Raw genomic sequence first — 25,153 nt, 5'->3', positions numbered from 1 at the left:
GGTTTTGTGAAACTGAACTCAATGCAGAAGAGGAGGTTAAAGGCTTACATGAGTCAGGGACACTCTAGGGATGTGGCCCTAGACATGGTTTCTAAACTTCCAACTCGTGCGCCAGCTAAAAGGGCTTTATCTGACGACATGGTCATGCCAGCTGGTAAGAAACCAAAACAAAACGCCTCGATTCAGGGATCGAGTAAACCCTCTTTCAGCCAAGTAGCCAGTCAGGCCAAGGGGATCAAATTAGGATTTGTTCCTTTTGATTTGGCTAAGTGCCCCCTAAACAGGGAACAGACTGCACAGCTACAGGAGGCTATAATTGAGACTGCCATAGAGTTGGCGTCTGACGAGGTTAAACCAGAATTTGAAGGTTGTTTCCCTCGTACGGGATGGCTCATGATGGTGTGCACAAATAACCAAACGGCTGAATGGGTCCGTAAAAATGCGGCAGCTATTGCAACAAAGGCTAAACTGGGCGCCAAAGTGGTTGAAGAGTCGGAGTTTCCAAAAACACATCTGGTGCGAGGATACTTCCCACACAGTTGCGATTTTGAAAATACTAAGGTTCTTGCCACAATTGAGGCCCAGAACAGGATTAAAGCAAGCACCTGGAAGGTATTACAGCGGACCGCAGAAGGTTCACTGCTCCACATCGTCTTTGCTGTCGACGATGCATCCTAGAACTCACTGGTCCAGAGTGGAGGTAGAATTGCATATCGCTTCAGCCATGTCAAGCTACTGCTTAAAACTAACAGTATGACAAAGGAGGGGCAGCCAGAACAACGGCCTGTGGAACAAAAGGTTCCAAATAAACTCCAGATCACAAGGACGGAGAAACAGAAAGTGGAGCACGTGGTCCCACAATCAACACTTACGTCTATTGTGAATCCAAATGAGGCCCCAACTACTAGTAGAGCCGCCATTCAAAAAAGGCTTTGGATGCGGCCACCTGTGGGTGGAGCATCAACAACTCCAAAAGAGCGCCAGAAGGAAAAAGGGCCACGAAGAGCTCGACTTCAAAAGGAAGTCGAACGCTCTCTCAATAAAACTCAACAAAAATGAGCACCATAGGGGTGTTACAGGCGAACCTGCACCACGCGAAAGGAGCATCGGCTACCTTGTGCAGGACCTTCGCCACAAAAGGACTGGCCATAGCGCTTATCCAGGAGCCATGGACAGTCGGTGGGCATATAAAAGGCCTTCAACATCAATCAAGTTGATATATAAACGTGACATAGAGTCGCCTAGAACTGCTATACTAGTAAACAAAAATGTTAACTGTATTCCAATTCCAGATTTCATCCAGAGGGACTTGGTGTCGGCCATTTTTGAGATCCCGACGGAGTGCGGAACACGAGAGATCGTGATCGCATCGGCCTACCTTCCAGGCGATGCAGATGAAGCACCACCTGAAGCAGTCACAAACTTGGTAAGTTATTGCAAATCCAATAATTTACAATTTATAATTGGTTGCGACGCAAACGCGCACCATACCTTATGGGGTAGTACTAACATAAATAGAAGAGGGCAAATGCTTTTAGAATACTTTAGTAGTAATAACGTCAGCATATTGAACAATGGTTCTGAACCCACTTTTATTAATGCCATTAGAAGAGAGATTCTTGACCTTACTCTTTCTAGTCAATTTATCTCCAATTATGTTGTTAATTGGAGGGTCTCAAAGGAGGTTTCTTTATCTGACCACCAACATATTCTTTTTGAACTGCCGGGTCACTTTTTACATAAAAATTTGCCAGCTGCACGTAAGTGTATCAACTGGGAAATCTTTAGACTATCCTTAGCTAGTAAGGAGGACCAGTTACTGAATTCAATCAGTCATATTGATGAACTTGAATTAGCTGCAGATCAAATAAACTCTGTTATCTCTCAGGCGCATGAAGATGCATGTAAGGTTGAACCACGTACATCCAGACGGGATGTGCCATGGTGGAACAAAAGGCTCGAAGAAATGCGCAGGGAGGTTAGGAAGCTTTTTAATTTACCAAAGCGATCAGGGGTGTGGGTCGACTATAAAACATCCTTGACTGCCTACAACAATGAGATTAGAAAATCTAAACGGAAATCATGGAAAACTTTCTGTGACGGTGTTGACAACACTCCGCAAATGGCTCGCCTTCATAAAGTGTTGAGAAAGTCTCTTTCAAATGACATTGGTCTATTGAAAAAGAATGATGGTCTCTACACAGCAAATGGCAGGGAAACTTTACAACATTTACTACATGTGCACTTTCCAGGATCGATCTTATGTGATGCATCCATAGATAGGCGCACGTTAAGTTATGAACAACCAGACAATCGTTTAATGTCGCTATCTGGTATCATTTTTGACATTGATAAAATCAGATGGGCAGTTAATTCTTTCAGTCCTTTCAAGTCACCAGGAAGTGATGGTATCTTCCCGGCACTTATACAAAACGGCATAGACGTTCTTATCAATCCTTTAAAGGTGCTTTTTAGGGCTAGCCTATGCTGGAAACATATACCTGAAGCTTGGAGAGAAGTGAAAGTGGTATTTATACCAAAAAATGGTAATAGACCAAGTGATGACGCTAAATCGTATAGACCGATTAGTCTCTCATCCTTCCTCCTGAAAACTATGGAAAGACTCATAGATATCTATATTCGTACAGAACTGTCTAAAAGTCAACCTCTTCACAAAACTCAATTCGCTTATTCCAAAGGGAAATCTACCGAATTGGCCTTACATAACTTGGTCAGTAGAATTGAAAAGGCCCACAAAAACAAAGAAATTGCGCTTTGTGCATTTCTGGATATTGAAGGAGCTTTCGACAATACGAGTTATGGCTCGATCTCGAATGCCTTAACTAACAGAAATGTTGATTTTAATGTTATTTCCTGGATTGAGGCGATGCTTCAAAGCAGAAAAATTACATCAACCTTAGGTAGAACGTCTGTAGCTGTTGAGGCCGCAAAAGGTTGCCCACAGGGTGGAGTACTGTCTCCTTTGCTCTGGTCAGTGGTTGTTGATGAACTTTTAATCTTGTTGGAGAATATTGGTTGTGACGCCATTGGGTATGCAGACGATCTAGTTATAATAGTATCTGGAAAGCATGGTAGGAGTCTATCAGAGATATTGATAGGGCACCTTCGACGCATTTTAGCGTGGTGCGAAAGTGAGGGTCTCTCCATAAATCCGGAGAAAACTGTTGTTGTGCCTTTCACACTCAAACGTAAACTAGACATAGGTCCCGTACGTTTAGGAAACACTAATATTTCTCTTTCCAGTGAAACAAAGTACCTAGGTGTTGTCCTAGATGGTAAACTCACTTGGAGTTCACACTTAAATAAAGTATACAACAAAGCATTAACGGCTTTATGGACAATACGGTCCTGTATAGGTAAAACTTGGGGCCTAAACCCAAAGATTATATTTTGGATATATCAGGCAGTAGTACGTCCTATCATGACATATGGTTGCCTGGTTTGGTGGCAAAAGGTCACACAGGCTGGATCTATTGCTGTTTGCATGAAGCTCCAGAGATTAGCGTGTCTCTTAATGACTGGTGCTATGAGGACAAGTCCAACTGCAGCACTTGAGGCTATACTTGGATTGACACCTCTGCACATACACATTCAATCTACGGCTGCGCTTAGTGCGCTTCGACTAAAACTCCACATGAACAAGAGTTGTCTTGACTATGGTCATACAACAATATTAAAAATATTTGGAGCACATAAAATTCCTCAATGCGATGGAGACTATACAACAGAACTCCATCGTTTTGGCAAAAAATTTGAGGTACACCTACCATCACGTTCAACGTGGGAGAATGGAGGCCCACAGGTTGACCCAAAAAGTTTGGTTTGGTACACAGACGGATCAAAGATGGATGAAGGCACTGGCGCTGGTGTATTTGGACCCAACACCAGCATTTCGGAAGCAATGGGCACATGGCCGAGTGTCTTCCAAGCTGAAATCCACGCAATCAACTTATGCGTAAGATCCAATTTAATCAAAAAACCTTCTGGCTCGAAAATTGTTATTTACTCTGACAGCCAGGCTGCTCTTAAAGCTCTTTCTTCTTGGACTTTCAAATCAAAACAGGTCCTTGAGTGTTACGATTTTCTGCAATCACTTGCAGCTCGGAATAAGGTAAACCTTTACTGGGTTCCGGGCCACAGAGGAGTTTTGGGAAATGAAAAAGCTGATGAGCTTGCCAGAACTGCATCAAAAACTGCTTTTATAGGCCCTCAACCCTTTTGTGGAATAAACTGGGCTAGTACAAAACAGATTATCAAGGAAATGGAAAATCATATGCGGCTAGAGTACTGGGTAAACTTTCCAGGACTCAGGCAAAGCAAAGCACTGATAACACCTTACTCCTACAAAAACATTCTGAAATTCTCAAAATGTAATTTAAGGATGATAACGGGTTTCATTACAGGTCATTATGGTCTGAAATATCACCTTCATAAACTACAATTATCTGCTAACTCGGAATGCAGATTATGCCTCGAAGATGAGGAAACAACCATGCACATTCTTTGTGACTGTCCAGCTTTAATAACGCACAGAAGAAACCTGTTTCATAAGGAATTTCTGTCACCAGAACAGATTAAGAACTCTTCTCTAGATTTAGTTCTAGACTTTATTCACAAAGCTTTAAGGGGCTTTGTTTAATCAATAGTGAAACTGGTACAATAGGTCTCTTCTGGCCGCAGTACCGGCTGTTGGGCAATTTTCACGAATACCTTTTATTATTAAGCATAGAATTGATGAAGACAATATAGAGCACTATATCATCGCGATCATAGAGCACTAGAAGCTGAGGAAGATCGCAAGAAAGGTGTATGGAAAATGTGACAGAGGGTGGAGCTCATTTTATTAACAAAAAAGAGACAAAACAGATGATTAAGAAGAATTCTTGAAGCACTGAAACTTTGAGTATTTATGTAGTCGTTCTTTTGAATGAGGTCCGACAAATAATTTTGACTGTTATTTTTACTGAATAATAATACAAGTATATATAATACAAAAAAAAAATATACGCAAAAAAGTAAACTAATCTGGAATACATATTTTCGAAAATAGAAGTAAAATCGTTTTCTTTTAAAACAATGTATTCTTAACATTTCTGTTTTAAGAGAAGAGGTGTTGCACTTACTTAAACAGAAGATCATGTTGAGATATATTGATTACGATATACTACAGACATGCGTGGCTTTCGTTATCAAAAAATTATACTTTGTAGTAGCAACCTAGTACAAATATTTGTAATTTATTCGAAAAGTTAATTAACTAAAATCAATTAATAAATGTAATTCAAATCAGTGATGAATTTGTTATCTGAATTGCACAGTCATGAATTTGGACTATATTAAACTATTATTTTCAAAATTAATGGAAAAAAAGATTTGTTTTTATACTTAAAATTTTAATGTCATAAAAAAAAGTGCTGATTACAAGCGCTTAGTGCTATATATAACCATATTTTTATGTCTCAACATAAAATCTGAAAAAAATTTATTTTAAACAATTATTTGTTGTAATTATGTAATATATTATGTACATGATATTATGTGTTATATACAGGTGATTTCGTCAGAAAGTGTTTTAATATCATGAAGCTGTTTGGTCTTGGTTTAAAAAATAAAAACTACGGTACCAGTAGTACAATTACATATTTTTAAATTTGTGTTGCCAAGAATTTTCTTTTTTTGCAAAGAATCTTTTTAAAGGAAATCATTTTTTGAACCAAGGAAAAATCTTCCAAAATTAAAGTTTTGTACAAATCTTGAAAAGTCATGACCAATATATATCTTAAGACATACGAAAGGTTCCAGTACAACGCTTTATTTGGTTGTTCGGGACGTGATTTCCTTAAAGAAAACTTTATTGAATTTTTTCACAGTCAACTTCTCATTTAGGCCAAATAATCATTATAGATATCTACAGCAAATAGAACTTGTAAAACTCGCAGTAATAGTTTAAAGGTATTTAATAAATCAGTCAGAACAATCAGAGATTTGGGGGAATATTAAGACAGTATAGTCATTTTTGGAATGAATATATCTTTATCAAGAGTTCTTTACTCAAGAGTTTCACACGAAGTTAGCTTCTAAGACTCAAATCATCCTCTATATGACATTAATGTACATATGCACAATATATGGACTTTAAAATTGAACTCGTAAAACATATTACTGTTTTTATTTCCAAAAAAAAACAATTTTTTTTAATAGCACGTACATGCCACGTACAGTACGAACCTAAAATAACGTATCCTTTGTCTTTGCAATTCCTTTAAATTTGTTAAAGTTTCTTAAGTCGAAGTGTATAAAATTTGAAATTAATGTACTTTGTTGGTTGCGCATGTTCATGTGTGCTGCCTTCAGTTTAAAACACAAAGAAGTCCTTATAGTTTTCAATCTCATTTGTCACAAGTACATGTCAGCAACATCTGCTGCAGAACTGTTTTTAATTAAGTAGAGTTTTCTCTGCTCATTCTGCAGCTTCAGTTCTTGCGTTTCCGGCCGTAGTGGTTGCTTACCGTGGGCAAGAGTAAATTAAATATCCGCTTTATAATAACGGATGCGACGTGGCTTTTTTCGGGATTTGTCTGAGAGTTTTATTAACAAGCAGTTTGAGTTGTTTGCCAATGGCTGAAGAAATTAATTAAAAAATATTTTCAATTTGAAATTTAATATAATTTTATTTAAAAAAGAAAAAAACAATGAAGAAATTCAAATAAAATATTAAAAAAAGATGATAAAAATATCAGAGTTATTCCTTTTTATTTTCAATTGTAATTTCAAGGTAAATAAATATAATGACTGTATAATAACTGTATTAAAACTAAAATATTTCATTACTGTTTTTTTATTTTTTTCACGGGTATATATTCTTAATACAATGATATAGGATTTCAAATTAACAACCAGGAAAAAAATGACTAACATAAAATAAAATGCACGAACATCACATCTACAATTTTAATTTAAAAGAATTGCAGGAAATAATTTAATAATATTTGAGAAAAATCTTTAATATAAGAGAATAGAAGAAGAAGAAGAATACATATCTTCTTTTTGATAAGAATATAAAGTACAGTATCTGTTTGGAAGATGTCGTATTATCTTTAATTTCAAATACATCTGTAATTTGTAAGGTAATGCTTTTGAGTTAAATGCACTCAACTGCATATTCATCTCCGAATATTTGTATCTTAAATAAAATATTATATTGAAGGTATATCTTTAATAAATAATTATTGTATATTTATTATATATATACCTTCAATATAATATTTACATTTACATATATATGTATATTTATTATATATATACCTTTAATAAAATATTTAATTTGAGATACAAATATTCGGTTATAAAACAATCATACATCAAAGTCATACAAAGATAGACAGACTTATTATGATGCATTGAGCATTACAAACTTCAAAGGTCTTACTGAGCAATTAAGACTACAAAGGAAGAAAATATGTACTATATATCTTTATGTAACTATGTTCTACTTTAACTTTTGAATGTGCATAATAGCAAATAAAAATATCTACGAAATATAAGAATTGTTTTTACAAAGTCATAAAGTTAATTAAATCACGCGATGCTTTTATTCTGAATATTCTCGTGTATTGCTTTGTCGTTGTGATGCTTTGAATTCATTTTTTACTGTTGTTTCTAAGGTTTTGTATTATTTCCCGATAAACATAATAAAGCCATTCTGCACATCCGTTTGTTCCAAGTTAATTTTACTACAGAAAAACTGAACAAAAATTTGTATGAAATTCAAAGCAAAAGTCGAACAAAGTCAAAGTTATCTCTAAAGATATAGCGTAGGTCAAAACCGGCAAAGTGAATCACTCACACACAACGGCCCATTGCAAGTACTTACAAACAGTTTAATTGTGTATATATAAAATAGATTATATATAGTATTATATAAAACTAGCAGAAAAGAAATAGAATTAATATATAGCATAAATCCATTGGATATTGATGAATTAGAATCGTCTTACTGAAATCGTCTTAGTGACAAAAACATTGCAACCACAAAAATGAAACATGCGATGTGAATATAAGTAGGAGTAGGAACGTATGTAAGTAGGAACTGATATTATTTATTATATCGTATATATTATTTTAATATAATAATAATAATATAATTATTTATTTAGTGAATTAAAATGTGATTAGGTATATATGCGTATATATATAAATATTTGTTGGAAAACGCCAAATTTATAATGGCAAAAAAAAAAAACATATATAAAATAGAAGAAGTAACTTATTTTAAAAATATCCATGTTTGCAAATAATTTTAATTTATATAACAAACCGACATAACCTAGTACGCAGCTTGATAGGTAAATATACTACATAAAAGTGTGGGATGAACCCTAGTCAAATGATCAGCTCTCGCTCCAAGTAGCCACCAGAACTCTGTGGGTGGTACAAATTGGCGTACCTTTTTTGAATCACCTCTGGTAACATGTAAAATATCTTTATATCTCTTAGTATTCTTATATATTGGTGGTGAATGGAAAGTTCAACAAAATAATCAAGCACGGCTTCAATGGTTTCCGGATCTTCTTGGAATCGAAGGCAATAAAGAGGCAGTTATATTGGCAAAGCGAAGCGCGAGATTGTTGGTCTAGGCACAAAACCCTTCTATGTTATTGGAAGGATATAATATATAAAGATTTCATAAATCTGTATATAATCCGTATATTTTATTAATTAATGCGACGAAAACTACTAAGTATACTTAAAATAATGAAACGTGGAATTACTAATGAGGACCTTTAACCTTTGTCAATATAAGGAATCAATCAAAAAAATAGGGGAATTATAATAAAAATTCTATTAGGGTGTTTACTTAGCATGCAGGAAAACTAGACAAAATAATTAACCCTATGTTGATATAAGGAATGTATATTTACATAAAATAGTATGAAAATTATAACAAAAGTACAACAAAGCATGATGTTGTAAATTAAATCAACACCTAAGTAAACTAGAAATCGTCTCCGCTGGAGTTTGAAGGTTCTGTCAAGAGAAGAGGGGTCTACGAAGCACATATTGGGAGCTTCTCACACTAATCCATACACAAAAAACATACTTAAATAGACACTTATCAACTGTTAAAGAAACGAAACTTCGAAGAAGAGCACAAAAGGCTACTATTCATTGATCAGGCAGGACTTAATAAGTCTCTCCAAGTCCATAATAGGAGCATAACAGTATTTCTATTAATTTTGTTCTGTTCCAACCATAAAGATAAGTTATTCTCACTCTTAGTCAGATATAACTTTGAAGCTTCAGTTCGAATATATACAATTGAAGCGCTATTCCACCATGTATATAGGGTGCAGATTGTGTTTGTTATGTGCGCTCCTTTCTGTTTACAAGTGTAAACAATTAAAATTTAATTACATTTTATCATGGCTCTTAGCAGCAGCAACTTATACTGTCTTGTACTGCATTTATTTTCGTTTTCAGCTCGTAATTGATGCTGATAAACCGGATGAACTTCCTGAAGGTAAACTAAAATAAATTTGTTGCATTCTTTTGAATTCCAATTGGAATACAAAGGTAGAATACCAGTGAAGTAAAATCAACAAACATGAAGAAAGTTAATTTTAGCATTAAAAAGAAATTTAATATTAAATATTTTCCATGGCATTTTATACCTTCTTAATGAGTTAATAAATTAATTATTATGTGTTGATATTTTCAAAAGATTTTAAAAATGTGTTTTTCTTTTAAATAAGTACTAAAAGATACTTTATTTTTGTATATCGCTTAGATTAGGTTATACCGGCGTTCCAAAGTTAACCTTTTAGGCCTATAGGCGCATTGTGTTACCGTATAATTAAAAACTCAAAGGTTAGAACCATTAAAGCAATTAATACTATTCAAAGGGAGCTCTTGCAGTTCCCTAAGGTCCATCAAAAAGAAAATCTCCAAAGTGTTAAGACGGCGCCACGCATATGCTGGACAGAAGCAAAGCAATTTTTTTCACAACTGCGACAGGTATGTTTGAAAGGGTGACCTGTTTTTTATACAGAAATCTTATAGAATTTTATAGTAACTGATCAAACAGAACAATGTGCATTTATGATATCGAAATTACTGGAAAGGAGTTGGGAAAACTATTGCTGGATCCGGAGTTTACTCACAGCATTCTCACCATAATACGTGAAAACTTTTCGATATATTATTATTGGGAGACCTGTTTTTTTTATACAAAAATCTTATAGAATTTTTTAGTAACTGGTCAAGCAGAACAATATGCACTTATGAAATCAAAATTTCTGGAACGGAATCGGGAAAACTACTCCTGGATCCGAACGTATTGATATATTTTTATTGCAGTTTTTTCTTTCTTAAAGTAATAAAGTCTTATATAGCTTATAACTTCAGGCATCGCATCATTTTTTGATTCGTTTAAATTTGAAACAAGCGACGAATTACACGACTACTTTCATCAAGCAAAGCATCCTGAAATATTACCTTTAAACCACGTTTTTGCTTGACAACCGGATTAGTGTTGCCTGATATGTGGGTACAAATACGATCTAGTCGCAAAAACCGTGGTTACTTCATTAAATATTCATTAAAACACTTAAATTATAAGTAGTAAATAAGTTTAGAAGTTATTAAATGATCCATACTATGAAATGGCTAGCGTGAAACTAAATACTTGGTACCACTGGTCACAGTTTTATTGTATTTATCAGTGCTACTTAATAGATAACTCTTTGTATCTTTTATTACCTATTCAGCAGAAATTATTTTCATAGTTGCAAAGTTATTACTTAACCATAGGTTAATATGTTCGCAGTGATAAAGTTTGTTAGGCACATACAGGACTTGAATAAAAAGCTTTTTAATCGCCATAATAATGTCACACGATATTAAAACAACATTATTTAATATCCTACATGCTTTCAAGAACACAATGAGTCATTCAAAACAATGCATCTTTCTAAAAACTAATTAAATAGTTTTAATTATCCTTCCTTTGCTGATTTCATTGTAATTAAAGTTGTCCTTTTCCACAATTTTTAGTTTGCGAACTCTTTGTCAAGTTCCGAGTAGTGTTTCAGGCAGGTCATCAGATTGTTATTTAACAACACAGCTGGTCACCTTAATAATATGTGAATTAAGCTTGATTTGATGGAAAGAAGAGAAAATAGCAGGACATACGATAACAAAGAGTTTAGTCTTTTGCACACTGGATATATGCCATCAAAATCTGTAACACATTGAAAAAATCTCTTGCACTGATTAAAAAGTGTAGTATGTACACTTACATTTTGTTCATTAAATTGTCAGTAAGTTTATCTTTTTTTTTTATAAATGCTTCTGTCAGTCTGATATGGTTGCTGTCTGTCACACACTCCAACTGCGTTAAGGCACTTTCATTAACAGGCAACTCTATACTATTTCAAACACATATCAGACTTTCAAGTACATTTCACTACACTTTTAATTATAATTTCTTGCTTTGTACTGCAAACTTTTTCCTGTTTAACATGAAAGGCCTTCAACTCTTCAGCTTTAAAATTCACAAAAGCAAATTTTGTTGAGTGCGTTTCCAGTTCTTGAGAAGTTTCGTAATATATTTTTATAGTTGCTGTTAAGGCATAGAAATTATTTACAAACAATAAAAATTTTCCTTTTTGGTGCAAGACTTTAGTCAATTTAACTGTTAAGTTGGCTCAACGCGGCTTTTAAGTTGACTAATTTGCATATTAGACCAGAAAGTCTTAACCGCACCGACGCAGTTTCGCTCCGAACGTGTCTGGAATCGAAATGTGCGCTTATAGCGAAATTATGACGCTTATACGTCAAATAGATGTTTTATGTTTCCTGAGCTCCCACTGCTGGTACTCGTATTGCTGTGCTTTGTTCTGCCGTTTCTACAGACTTCTGTAAAGTTTTAATTGGCTCAAATATCTTTTATCTTTGCTATGCTCCTTTGACGTTTGTGCTATTTGAGGTATGCTCTACTGAAATGTTAAAGTTTAGGGTGAAAAAGAAGACGAAGATTTCTTAAATAAATTTAAGTGATTTTGTTTTGATTTTAATTAATAAACAACGCAGTGACGCGTGCAAGTGATAACGTAAGGATTAAAAGCTCATAACACGTATACGCCATGGTGTACTGTATTTAAATTACTCAATTTCAAACAAATGGTGGTATTAATGTTTGCACTAATTGGAAATAAAGTTTTCTAAGTATTTCTTAATTAACTTGACTAAGTTTTTGAAAACAATAAAGTTTTATCGATATTCAGCTTATATGTAATTAGTAAAACGGTTTTCAAAGAATCACTTAGTGTGTTTGTTAAATGAATTATAGTTAGTGTACTTATGTTATAAACCAAAAATAGATCTCATGTCTAAAATATATTTCTAAATTTAACAAATTTAGTGCTTATATTAATATTAATGTTAAGATATCACAGTTAGATTGATTGTTGATTATGATAACGAGAATTACGGAAGATACAATGCAGTCATTCCAACACTACTCTGGGATTTCAATAACTTTCTTCTACATTAGTGTATTTTATGCTCAATATATAATGTTTATTTGTTGCATACTTTTCTTTGCAGTTACATATACTGACTGATGATTATGATAACAAGTCTTACGGAAGATAGAATGCATTTATTCCATCGCTTCTCTGGGATTTCATTTATAACTCAACATTTCACTCCTTTGGGTGATGGCTTTTTAATCAGAGTCAAATTTCTTTCCCTGCAGTAGTTTTTGTAGATTTAATTATTTTTAGCTAAATACATAACTCCTTTTAAGCAATGACTTTTTAATCGGAATCAAATTTCTTTCCCCGCAGTATTATTTTCAGAAAAACTGTGAATTATTATTAACATTGGTGGCTAGATCTGGAGAATATGTGGAGTGTAATATAGTTCGAAGAATATTTCGTCCATTTGCATAGAAGCCAACGACTTGTGAAATGGCACACCGTTTTGGTAAAAAATAACTTTTTTCTTTTTCATAAAGTACTTTTAAATGCGAATTGTTCTTTCAAACACACCAGTTGAGATTTATAGCGATCGCTCTTGATAACCTAGAGTTTTTTAAGCAAAGTGATGAACAAACTTTCACGCTTATACCAAATTTCACACCCCCTTATCTTGTCTGTTATATTTACCAATGCACACCAATAACGGAATTAGGCAAAATCTCTCCAAAGGACATAATGACGTTCTTAACTGCTACTCGTCTATAGAACTGAAGTGGGTATGTCAGAATTATTCTCAAAGGATGCAGTGACGTGGTAATAAACTCCCAATCCATATTAAAATCTAATCTAATCTATTCTACATACCAATGCAAAAAGTCGTTGTTATTGACACATTGTTATTTTGGTCAACTGTCACCAATCATCCCTTCCGAAAAGAACTTTCTCGTACATATTACTAATGCAAGTGCCGGAAACCTATTTTTTTACTAGGGCGAAGAACCTAGTAGTTTAGTTTCTTATTCTCAGTCAAAATTACTGTTAACCAATAAATAAATAAATGAAATAACTTTCTAATAGACAAATGTTTGTACAAAATTAAGCCGCTGCCTGTCTTCAAATTGTTTAGGATGTCAGTTATATATTTTAAATTCCTTTTACGATTTGCTAAAATAATTTGGTTGACTTTTTCAATGTTTTTTAATATAATCACCTTATTTTCAGTGAACAATCCGATTGTCAAATGAGTCCTCTACTATTTGTCTTGATACAGCAGAGTGATAATAGCATTTATCAAACCAAGCCTTTCTCCAGGTATCAGAGATTAAATTAAACTGCAACTTATATTGCTATATATTACTAATACAGGTCCCGGACACTTATTTTTTGCTATGTTAGCTTGCACATTCAAGTATTTAATTGAATTTTATAAACTAATTTATATATAAAAAATGTATATCATGAGTGTATTAAAACTAAGCTATCTTTTTTTTTAACTTTTTCATATAACAATTTATTCAGTGAAAAATCACTTTTCACTTTATATCCTTAAGCCATTTTTATCCTTTCACCACATAACAATAATTTTTGTTTAACTTAATTTGAACTTAGAAAAAATTCATTTCGAACATAAAAACAACCGAAATGAAGACATTATAAACTGTAACATTTCGAAAAAGGACATACCATGAGTTTACACAAAAATTTGATACAGACCCTTAATACTATTAAAGGATATCTTCTTCCATGTATTTGGATGTATATGTTCGTGTGGTTGGAAATCAACTCATTATAAATTACTTACAGGCCGTTGCGCTACACAAAATCATGTCAGAAGAGAAGAGAAAGGATGTAGAAAGCGAAACTGAAAAAAGGCAAACACTGACACATTAAAAAGGATGTCACATATGATGCTGACTGACAGCGTTGTTAAGTTAAGTCATACGAAGTATAAATAAAATTTTCGTATATTTTTAAACTTACTTTAAAAAGTATTAAAAAAAGCTGTCAAATCATATTAAATGAATTTTTCTCATATTACTTAGAGAAAATAATCTGAAATGAAAGGAAAAGCTTTTGAATCATGAAAATTAAAAAATATAAAAATGAAATTATTATTGTCAAAAAAAATGATTATTACTTTTTCATCACTGCAGCGCTAATACCCTTCACAAAGGTACATTTCACTAACTAACGCTTAGGAGATAAACAATGCATTAATCTACCCACTATATCATGTAGTTCATCAATGTTATATATATTCCAATTCAATCAGAAAACTACAATTAGAATAGTCTTTCTAAAGTACTGTTTAAATAGCTTTAAAAGAGAAAAACTAGCTTGTATGTAAATAGATAGATAAACAGATACACGGGTTAACAAGTAATCAAATAGACGGATGCTTACTAAGTTGGCCTTTACGAATGTGTGCAATCCATGACCGCATCGATTAGCCTCCATCAGTCAACCTGATCCATCTGTCAACCTGATCCATCAGTCAATGTCGTCAGTTGTAGTACCGAGTAGCTTTATACCTTTGGTTGCGTGGTCTTTTCACTAAAGGCTCAATCGTCCTCTAAACGTTTTCCAACTTTCTTTCATAAACATGTCCAACCAAGCCAGCAAAGCCACTGACTTTTTATGCCTTTAACTATTATGTTACAATGTCACGGTATAGCACGTACAGCTCATCGTTCTATATAATTCGATTACGTTACTAATGCGTAAGAATTATAGACTGTAGATCTTCCGAAGAGTTTTTCTCTGGTATGCTCCCACCGTCTTCGCTGTTCTGTGCAAGTTTCTGCATCTTAAAACAAGACAGACATGACATGATTTTTATTTGTTAAGAAAAGTGTTCTTTGTTGAATCTTTAGGCTATTATATTTGGCACTTTTAATAGTACCTTAATAAACCAAAGTCTTTCAAAACTTCGAACTTATAGTTGTAAATAATAACGTAGGTCTCAAAGCAGTCAGGAAATTTATTTCTGGACGGAAAGTACTTTGTTTTTTCCTTACAACAAGACCCACATATTACTTTTGTATTTTTAAGTTACCAAAAGCCGCCTTGACGACGTGAGTGCTTAGACCAACAATATCAATATCGTCGGTATACGCAAGCAGCATCACACTTTTTTAAAGCACTGTGTTGACAGAGTACGGTTCAAGTCGATTGCTCGGATTATCGTTTTTTGCATGAAGTTGAAGAAATCACACAATAAGAAGTTACTCTGTCTGAAACCTTGTTTGGTATCAAAGGGCTTAAAGAGATTCTTCCCAATTCTGTAGTAGCTGATGGTATTGGTTAATCACACATGTATATATTTTGTTGGGATACCAATTTTAGACATAGTGGTATAAAGAGTGCTACTAGTGGTAGTGGCAAGAGGGGCTAGAGTGAATTTTTATTAGATCTAAAGCCACACTTTTTAGGTCTTATCAGTTGGTTAAAGATTGTCTTCAATCTCCTACATAATACGTTTGACAGAACCATAGGTGTGATGTTTGAAAGTCCATTCCCGCAGTTTACAGGATCATCTTTTTTGTGGATTGGACAAAGTATACTTAAAGCAAACATTATGCTTAAATTTTAATTAAATATTATATAAACTTTAGGATGCCCAAAAATTCAATTAGATGCTGATCGAAACTACAACGAGAGGTTATTTTAGTTTCGGGAAATTAAAAAGTAACATATCAGGTTATTACGAATATGAGATTAGTTTGTATATTAGCAAAAGGAAGAATAGATAGACCACCAAAGAGGTAATCTAACGGATGCATAGTTAAACTGGAATATAAACAAATAATGTATGGTATCGTCTTATTTGTCTTATTAGATTTTCCATACCACTTTTACTATGTTACAAATGTGTTCTTAAATTTAATATTTTTCATATCTGTAATAGTGAGATCAACTACTACTACCGTAAGGTTTCAACAGTGTACCACAATCGTTACATATGCTAAAAATTTAAGAATTGCAGTTGCGGTGCTTAGCTCAAAGCAGCAGAATAGTAAAATTAAATTAAAATTAAAATTTTTGTAAGGACACTGAATACAGAAGACGGTGGGGGATTACATTTTTTTTTCTTTGACTTCAGAACAATTAAAATCTTTTTGTATTAGGGTTAAGAATTTGACAGCAAAGAATATAAGTTTAAAATGAAATAAATTTATTTAAATTAAATTTATGTTCCATACACTCCCACTACGTATCCTTGATTTTCACAAATATTTACTTATAAAGTTTTCTTTTTGTATTTTCAGCAATTGTAAAATTTTGTTGTGGTGGCAACACTAAAAGATATACTGGCAGTGACACGGTGCAACGTCTTAAGCGTTGCCACAAAAGCAATTAAAATGCACCAATCGAACGTAAATTTACTGCTCACAATTTACGGTAACAAAAATTGTTGTTATCGTAAATTGCAGCTTTGCCGCAGCTGCAGCTGCAACATCGCAACACTGCAACATTAAATAAATTGCAAAGTAAGCAGTACGTTTATTTTCGTTCATATAACACTACACTTACACACACATACCCATACACATACATGTAGTCAAATAAATGTGAAACAAATGTATACTCATTTGTAAATGTGTTTGTGTGTGGGTTTTGCTTTTAAATTATAAATTTCAAGTATTTTTGCTTTTTCGTAGTTGGTGCGCTTCAATTTATTCCTTACCTGTGCATTTTTTTAATGAATTTTTCTTCAGTATTCAGTTCGGTTTTTTGCAATTTAATTTATTCGATTTGAAACAGCAGAAGCAGAATATGCCATGCATCAGTTACATTTCGAATATTTGCTGATTTAATATCAAATGCATTTCAATTGCGCTTTTATAACAGTTTTTCTCGCTCCTCAAGTTTTTGTACTCATTTTTACTTTTAATTGCTGTTTTCTCCATATAAAAAACAAAAAACAAAAAAAATGCAATTCATTTATTTTCAGTTATATTTTTAAATATTTTCCCTTTTCACTATTTCATGCATTTTTGAGATTTCGCCTTTTAAATATCAAAATTAACGCAGTTATTTGCAAGCTTCATGCATTTTTTAAAATGGCGCTGCTGACGCCATGTCATTTTCGTTATTTTAATGCTTTAAAACGTTTGGAAATTGTGTCACGCCTCCACTCCATTGTGCTTCGTTTATTTTTTATGCATAAATCATTAAACTCTATGAAATTGACATTTGTTGTTGGTATCGAACGCAGTTACTGTTGATGTTGGTGTTGGTGTTATTGTTATTGTTGTTGGCAAAATTAACATATTTTGTATGGCATCACGTATTTGCCGCACTCACACATCTTCAATTATTTACACGTGCAACTCAATCACGTAGAATACAGCCGCAGCGCATTGTGAAACGCAACTCACAATTAAAAATATTTAAATCTCTGCACAAAAGTTTAATTAAGTGAATTTGTATAAGTAAGCGTATGTGTGAGTGTGTGTCTGTGTTATGTGACAGCAGGAATAATTCACGCAGAATTGCAATGGCATTCTTTAGTGAAGAATATTCAGAGCTTTTGTTTGGCAGAGAAGTAAGCAGATTTAGTGACAATGGAACAATGGCATGGAATATTATGCTCTCCCTTTGTAGTGTTATTCGGTTGACTAATGAGTTATGAACTCAATGAGAGGCACCAACTGATATTCTGTTCCTTTTCTTGAAGTCTTAAATACAAAAACAAAATACAATTCTTGCTTTATGCTACCTTTAAAATCTCATTAAAAAACGTATTCTTCTTAAGAATTCATAGAATCAGTTTTCAACAAAAATCTATAAGAAAGAAAAACTTTAAGATATACCTTCTAAAAAGGCTATGTCTTCTCTACTATGTGATAATTTGTAGATGGCACCGAATTGCTCTCATTAATCATATTTAGTAGACATAAATATGCAGCGAATGGAGGAACACAAGTGATGATTTAATAAACTATTGCTGATGTTAATAAATTACTCATACTAATCAAATCAGGTAATACATATAAGCACTTTTACTTCAGATTACCCACAAAAAATGGACGACACCTAGGTCAACTGAATTTTCTGATTCAAATAGATGATACGGAATTAATCTCATTAACCACATAAAGCAATACAAATTAGTATTAATACTTTCTTCAGCTTACCCATAATAAATCGATGATACCAAGGTCAAGTGTAACTCTCTGATTTACATATGTGATACGGAATTACTCTTATTAGCCATATGAATCAATACATATAAGTACTTCTACTTTTTTCAGCTTGCCCATAACAAAAGGATGACACCTAGGTCAACTGAAACTTTCTGATTTACATAGATGACACGGAATTACTCTATAAACCAGATGACATAATACATATAAGTACTTCTACTTTCTTCAGCTTACCCATAACAAATGGACGATACCTAGGTCAACTTGAACTTTCTGATTAATATAGCCCCTTTATAACAAGAATAGATCTTGGAAACTCATTGAAAGGAATCACGTGAATATTCCTAGATTTATTACACCCCTCTCTGGGTACCAATGTAAAGGAACCTATGCAGAGGAACTATGTATTTCTTTCAATATTCATTGTAGAAATTGTGTCAACTTAGAGGGAAAAAAAACCATTAAGCATTACATCTGTTAATGCTCGTCTCTGGCCTCCAGAAGAAAGAGGTTCTTAGGTTAGTTATTTTTTGACAATTTGTCAGACCGTTTATTGGCAACAATTTCTTTTATTTTTGTTTTGCGATAGAGAGAATTGTAATGCATACGAACTGACCACAATTCTGCGTCCTGAAAAGTGAGTGCCCAACACGCACGGACGAAAACCAATCCCTTTCATTCCTAAAGATCTCGTCCTATCAAGGGTCTACGTAAATATTACTTCGACGTATCTGCAAGTATTTAGGATTTAATAGATCCTTTAATAGATAGATAATAGAATTTAATAGATTGACTAAATCCATGTGATAGATTTTGTCTTTTTTTTTTGTGTGTCTTTTTTTATATCTTAAGGTTTCTTGAGTGGAATGTGATAGCAAACCGCAAAAAATCGAGAACGGCGGAAAATTATCTGGTTATCTTTTACTTCGACCAGAGAACTACTTATTAGATATGAGAAGCGCATGAAAAAACGGGGGTAATGTTTCCATATGGTAGCTAAAATTTTTTTGTCTTTTAATACTTCAGGGCAACACAACACATCATTATTATGCTGCAATAATTCTATTTTCCAGACATAAACTCTCAAACTCAAAGAATTCCAAAAAAGGCATATTCGAAAAGGGAAGGAAAGGGTGATATTTTTTAATGAAAGATGAGTTTAATGTGATATTCTATGGGCATTCGAATAATGTATTTTAAAAGGCGGCATATATGCATAATATTAAAGAGGGATTATTTTGAAAGGTATAGAATAAACATTTAAGATTAAAAAGTTTTTGAAAATTAAAAGTTCTGGCCATTTTTCATTCATCTCGTATATACAATAAATATAAATTTCTGCTTATATTAAAATTTATGTGAATTTAATTTAAATACCAAAGTTGAATTCCATTAAAGATAAGAGTTGATTTATAAAATATTTGCTATGATAAATGGAAATGTCATTGGCAAAGCCATGACACAGATTTTTATCGAAATATTATGGAATAGATTAATTAAACTATTCAGGTATATTCCAATTTTTCCGAAATTAAAGTTCTAAAAATATTAAATAATTTATTTCAAATGCAAATGTTTAATTATTATATATTTTTGCTTTGGGATTTAATTGTTAATTTAAATGAATATACGAATTTATTCATGAAATTTGCACATTTCAAAATATTTTATCTCTCAAATCTCTTAATAAATTTTGTTTAATTTTAGGCAATAAAAATACAAAAAATATATTCAAATCTAAATTTAATATTCAAACAAAAGCGAAAAATAACCAAAAAGGGAGTTAAAGGACTTATTGCCGCAATGACCCCCCCAAATTTTATGTAAAAGTCAAATAAACTTAAAATACAAAATTCCGAAAATAAAACGAAACTAAATAGTGAATAAAAAATTATTTAGGCTTTTAGGATTAATGGTGAAAGTACTGACATATATGTGTGGACTTAAACTCATCCATGTCAGAACACACATATGTTGTGCCAAAAATCAAATAAAACTACCACCAAATGTTGGTAGGGAGTCCAAAATTATACAAACTACATGCTAAGGAAAAAGGCTTAGCACCAGAACATCACTCAAAAGCCAGAAACTACAAAAAGAAAACCCCACACAGAAAAAGGATAAAATAGAAAATCCGCCGAAGACGCAACTAAAACCGGAAAATTTAAAATTCTGACACTTTTGACGAATAGTGGAAGGATCGAAAGCCGTGTATCAACAGCACGTCATATGTGGAAGCGGCAGCGTTCAGGACAAGCTGAAAATTCCATCAAATAATTATTCATGAAGAGGAATAGATACAATAGAAAGTGCCAGCATTGGCAATAACGAAGTTTAATGGATGTGTTTATGTGGTGATGTATTTTTGGGTACTCTCATTATATATGCATGGTATGGTGTGTGAGTGTGTATGTGCGTATTTACATATGGTGAAATGTTATGGGTATAGCAGTGATGAACTATGGTAAAGGTTGAAATATTCTCACTAGTACATCAGGCATATGGCTCAGTTAAAATCAAATATCGATTTTGTGCTGTTATTTACTATTTTCAACTTGTGTTTATTGGACTTAAAGTTTCAACTGAATGAGTAAAAAATGATTTAACTTTTATTTACTTACACACTTGGATAAACTTTAGCAGTTATAATCAAGTAGCGAAAAACTTTATCTTTCATAACTTTTACTCTTTTAATCACAGTTATTAAACAAAAAATGATGACTAATACAAATATACCATATATAATATATAACAGAAATTTTGATTTACTTAAAATAGGCATAGGATATAGTTAGTTAGTTAGTTGTGGTGGAGGGAGGACGAATCCTCCCTAATTAGTTAAGAAAAATTAAGCTCGGATATTTCTCTAAAGTCACAAAACACAGTCACTAAGCAATCGTCATTTAATTTAAATAACTATTTTAAAAATAATTTCTTAATGTTATTTATTAGAGGGGTTCGAATAGAAAAGAAAAGAGAAGTACAAAAATTTAGGTAACTTTTTGGAATTTGGCAGAGTTTTATTTAAAAATCACTGACGATGAGTACTTGGCAATAATCAAAACAGCGTTATATGGTCTGTCAAATTCTAATAAATTAACTAAATGTTTGTTCTTGTCCTTTCTTTTCTATTCGAACACTTTCAAAAATAATTTATTTTGTAACTTAATTGTAATTTGTAATTTATGTATGCTAAATATATAGTATACTCTACATTCTAAACGATTGTCATTCACTTTATATTAATAAATACTGTATTAAGGCCTTTTAGACGAATTTGGAATGAGAGAGAATCTTTAGTGTGCTTTATGAGGAAAATGATCTTAACTGGAAGAAATTGATTAACTAGGTAACTCTATTCAATATTTTCAGACTTAAAAAATTTTTTTAATTAAATAATAAAAAATTAAAATCATAAAAAAAGAAAACTAAAAATCTATATTAATAAATATTAAAATAATTAATTTAGTAATTTAATTTTTTCTGCAATTTTTTTCGAAAATCTCTTTATCTGAATAATCCTCCTTCATTTTAAATCAATGAATATAAATATTTTTAAGTTGGTAATTTAATTTTTTTTACTCATAATTTTAGAAAATCACATGCTCTTTACAATCACTATTTTCATTAAATTATTGAATAATTTTATTTAAAAAACATTTTTTTTAAATTTTTATATTTGCGGTATTAAAAAATCACGTTTATTATTTATTTTAAATATTTTTTTGTTATTAATGTTATTTTTATAATAAATTTTCAATGCGTTTTATTTACACTGAGTGTTAATGATATGCGATGATTTATAGGCTTCATGACAAAAGCAATAAAGCTCACAAATCCACTGACAACCGTTCATTCCAGCGCACAAAATTGATTTTTTCCACAGACAGTTGATCTATAAATCACAGAAATGAGAAATTATTTCATTTAAATGCTTTAATTGTTAAACTTGAACAATGCATATCCTTTAGCTTAAACATTTTTGTAACAAAGTCCGGGGGCAGATACCGAAAAAACTTCACATTTCAAATGTGTTTGTGCAAATAATCAAATCAAAATTTAATTAAACTCAAAGGATATACGAATTCATGAATTCACGTAAATATTTGAATGAGTTTCCTGTGCTGTAAACAAAATCATAAAAATTTTATATATAAAGGAAACGAAAATTTTTGCGAAACCCTTCACCGCAAAGGAAAAAAGGAAAAAGCTATTCCAAATATTACGGAAAGCATTTCGAATAAAACCCAAATATGAGTGCTCTGCCCAAATTCTCACGCCTATTATTTTATGCAAAATTATTGCTGAGCTGCAGTAGTGCATGTGCAAATCTTTGGCATACATCAAGTGCAGCCAAGTGCACGGATTGCAAATGTTAAAGTTGAGTTTCCATTGCAACGCAAAATTCAAAGCAAAAATTCTAGCAGGAAAAAACTCATTCATACATGCAAAAAAATGTGGCAGTTCAGAAGTCATGCCATGGGCTTCACTTCTACGCCGAGCAGCGAAATCAGTGAATAACATTGGCAGCACTCGCAACTGTGGCATTGCCAGACAAGCGTGCAGCTATCGTTGCCAGACGTCGACTTTAGGCCACACTGCCACACAACAGCTTCAACGCTTGACCTCATACAAATGTAGAAAAAAAAATATTTCTTCTCTTTTCTTTTATTTTTTTTATTTTTTATTATTCTTTGTTATTGTTGTTGTTGCTGTTGTTTTGTTGCTCTTAACAAAACAAAACAACCTTAGACTGGCAACATTTTCATTTTGGTTGAACAATTTTGTTTAATTTTTGTATTCATAAGTCTAAATTGAAATGGAAAAATATTAACAAAAAAAAAAAAAAGAAAAAAAAATAAATTAAAAAAAAAGAAAAACAAAATTGTATAATAAAAATATTATGTTTTCTTGCATTTGTTGTTGTTCTGTTGTTTTTCTTTCTTAAAACCATTGCAGCAGCCCCTGAACAGTTGCTGCAGCAGTTGTAGGCAACGCCTCAAAGCATTCCAGAACATATTTTAAAGCTTAGAATTTGTCAGCACAAAAAATTGAAATATTAAAATTTTATATGAAATATATTTTTCTACCAAAATTCCCATACACACTCGTATATCTGCTCAGACATGCATGCAACGCTGATAAAACATAGCAGAGAGGACGTATGCAAATATATATTCGTATAGCATGGGTTCTGGGTTCAAGAGGGCGTGACAGTAGCTACATCTACTTTTTTTTTTGTTTTTTACTCGTTATCGTTGTGTTGTAAAATTTATGTTTTTGCTGTTAGGGACGAAAAACAAAATTTAAAAAAAAATTCATCTACTGGTCCATGCATTTTCATAGATAAATTTACACTAGTAAATTTATATATAACCAAGTTTAATGTTATTTTCGTGTATATACGAATATAATATTGTTTTGTTTTAATGGAACTGCTCCGACATTCTCTCCATGTAGATTAAAATGTCTGCTGTTTGGGTTGGCAAAAATTAATATGCAAGCTGTGTTGCAATCTTAACTCAACGCCTACTAATGTTCAGCTATAAATTAATTTTAACCAAAAATTCTAATATATTTGCTACAATAGTAATTTTGAAAAAGAATTGTGGCTTTGAAAAATTTTCCAAAATGTGTATAACTAATGGATTATTACATGTACAAACATTGTTGGTTTTTTATGATATTTAAATTTTTTATTATTTTATAGCTACCAGATATTATGATTCAACTAAGGACTTATGCAAGATACTCAGTCCGTTTTCTACAATCACTGGGTGCATACATATAAAAGTAGCAGTAGTACGCTCTGTATTCCACAGATTCTGCAGGTACCAACATTCATTCTGGGAGGAGGTAGTCCTAGCAGCATTGCACATGAATTGTGTTCAAGCAGTCTGAAATGAATTGCAGTAAAAAGTGTTCGCAACTCAAATTATATGGCGCCTAAGGCATTTGAAAGAGGAGCGGATAGTTCTATTACAGCTACTCGAATAAGAGAAGAGGGTGTTTCCAAAAAGAACAGTAGCAATAACACAACTGCAACGATAACAAATGAAAACATATAGACTGAAAAGTATGGTTAATTGACGAAATGACAATAAAAGATAGACGTTTGAGCTAATATATATCTTATTAATCAGTCAGCAAAAATTGACTTCAAGCTGAAACCTATACCACAAATATCTACAATAGACAACTACTATCAGATGATTAAAGACGCAAGGATAATTCTTGGTATAGAAGGCACTCAATGTTTTACATTGACATTGTTTTACAATGTCTGTTATTAATAATCAAATTATTTCACACTTGTTAATAACACACCGTGGTTTTGTTGACAATATTGTGTCAAACAAATTGGTTAAGTAAACATCTTCAAGACAACCATATGGGTTTTAGCAGCGCATACCTACTAAATCTGAATATATCGATCTTAAAAGTAATGATTGGAATGGTAACTGATTATTTGACCAGTGTGGATGCAATATAAAAACTGTC

At 32.5% G+C, this 25,153-nt stretch overlaps 1 protein-coding gene across 1 annotated transcript; it reads left to right on the top strand.

Annotated features, from left to right (window-relative positions):
- The first annotated feature begins 691 nt into the window (after window positions 1–691).
- On the top strand, window positions 692–1,403 carry LOC119671319. The gene is made up of 2 exons (XM_038081902.1): window positions 692–1,212; window positions 1,293–1,403. The coding sequence occupies exons 1-2, from the start codon at window positions 890–892 to the stop codon at window positions 1,327–1,329; spliced, it is 360 nt and encodes a 119-aa protein (XP_037937830.1). The 5' UTR covers window positions 692–889; the 3' UTR covers window positions 1,330–1,403.
- The last annotated feature ends 23,750 nt before the right edge of the window (window positions 1,404–25,153 follow it).

The sequence above is a fragment of the Teleopsis dalmanni genome, chromosome 1, assembly GCF_002237135.1.
Source record: "Teleopsis dalmanni isolate 2A chromosome 1, ASM223713v2, whole genome shotgun sequence".
NCBI lineage: Eukaryota > Metazoa > Arthropoda > Insecta > Diptera > Diopsidae > Teleopsis > Teleopsis dalmanni.
This window is presented reverse-complemented; position numbering and strand designations above follow the sequence as displayed.

Excerpts from the sequence above, each read along its gene's own strand:
- LOC119671319 (XM_038081902.1), top strand. The coding sequence starts at position 890 with ATGAGGCCCCAACTACTAGTAGAGCCGCCATTCAAAAAAGGCTTTGGA. Across the intron at positions 1,213-1,292 it reads AGGCCTTCAACATCAATCAA|ATTTCATCCAGAGGGACTTG; the intron begins GTTGATATATAA and ends TTCCAATTCCAG.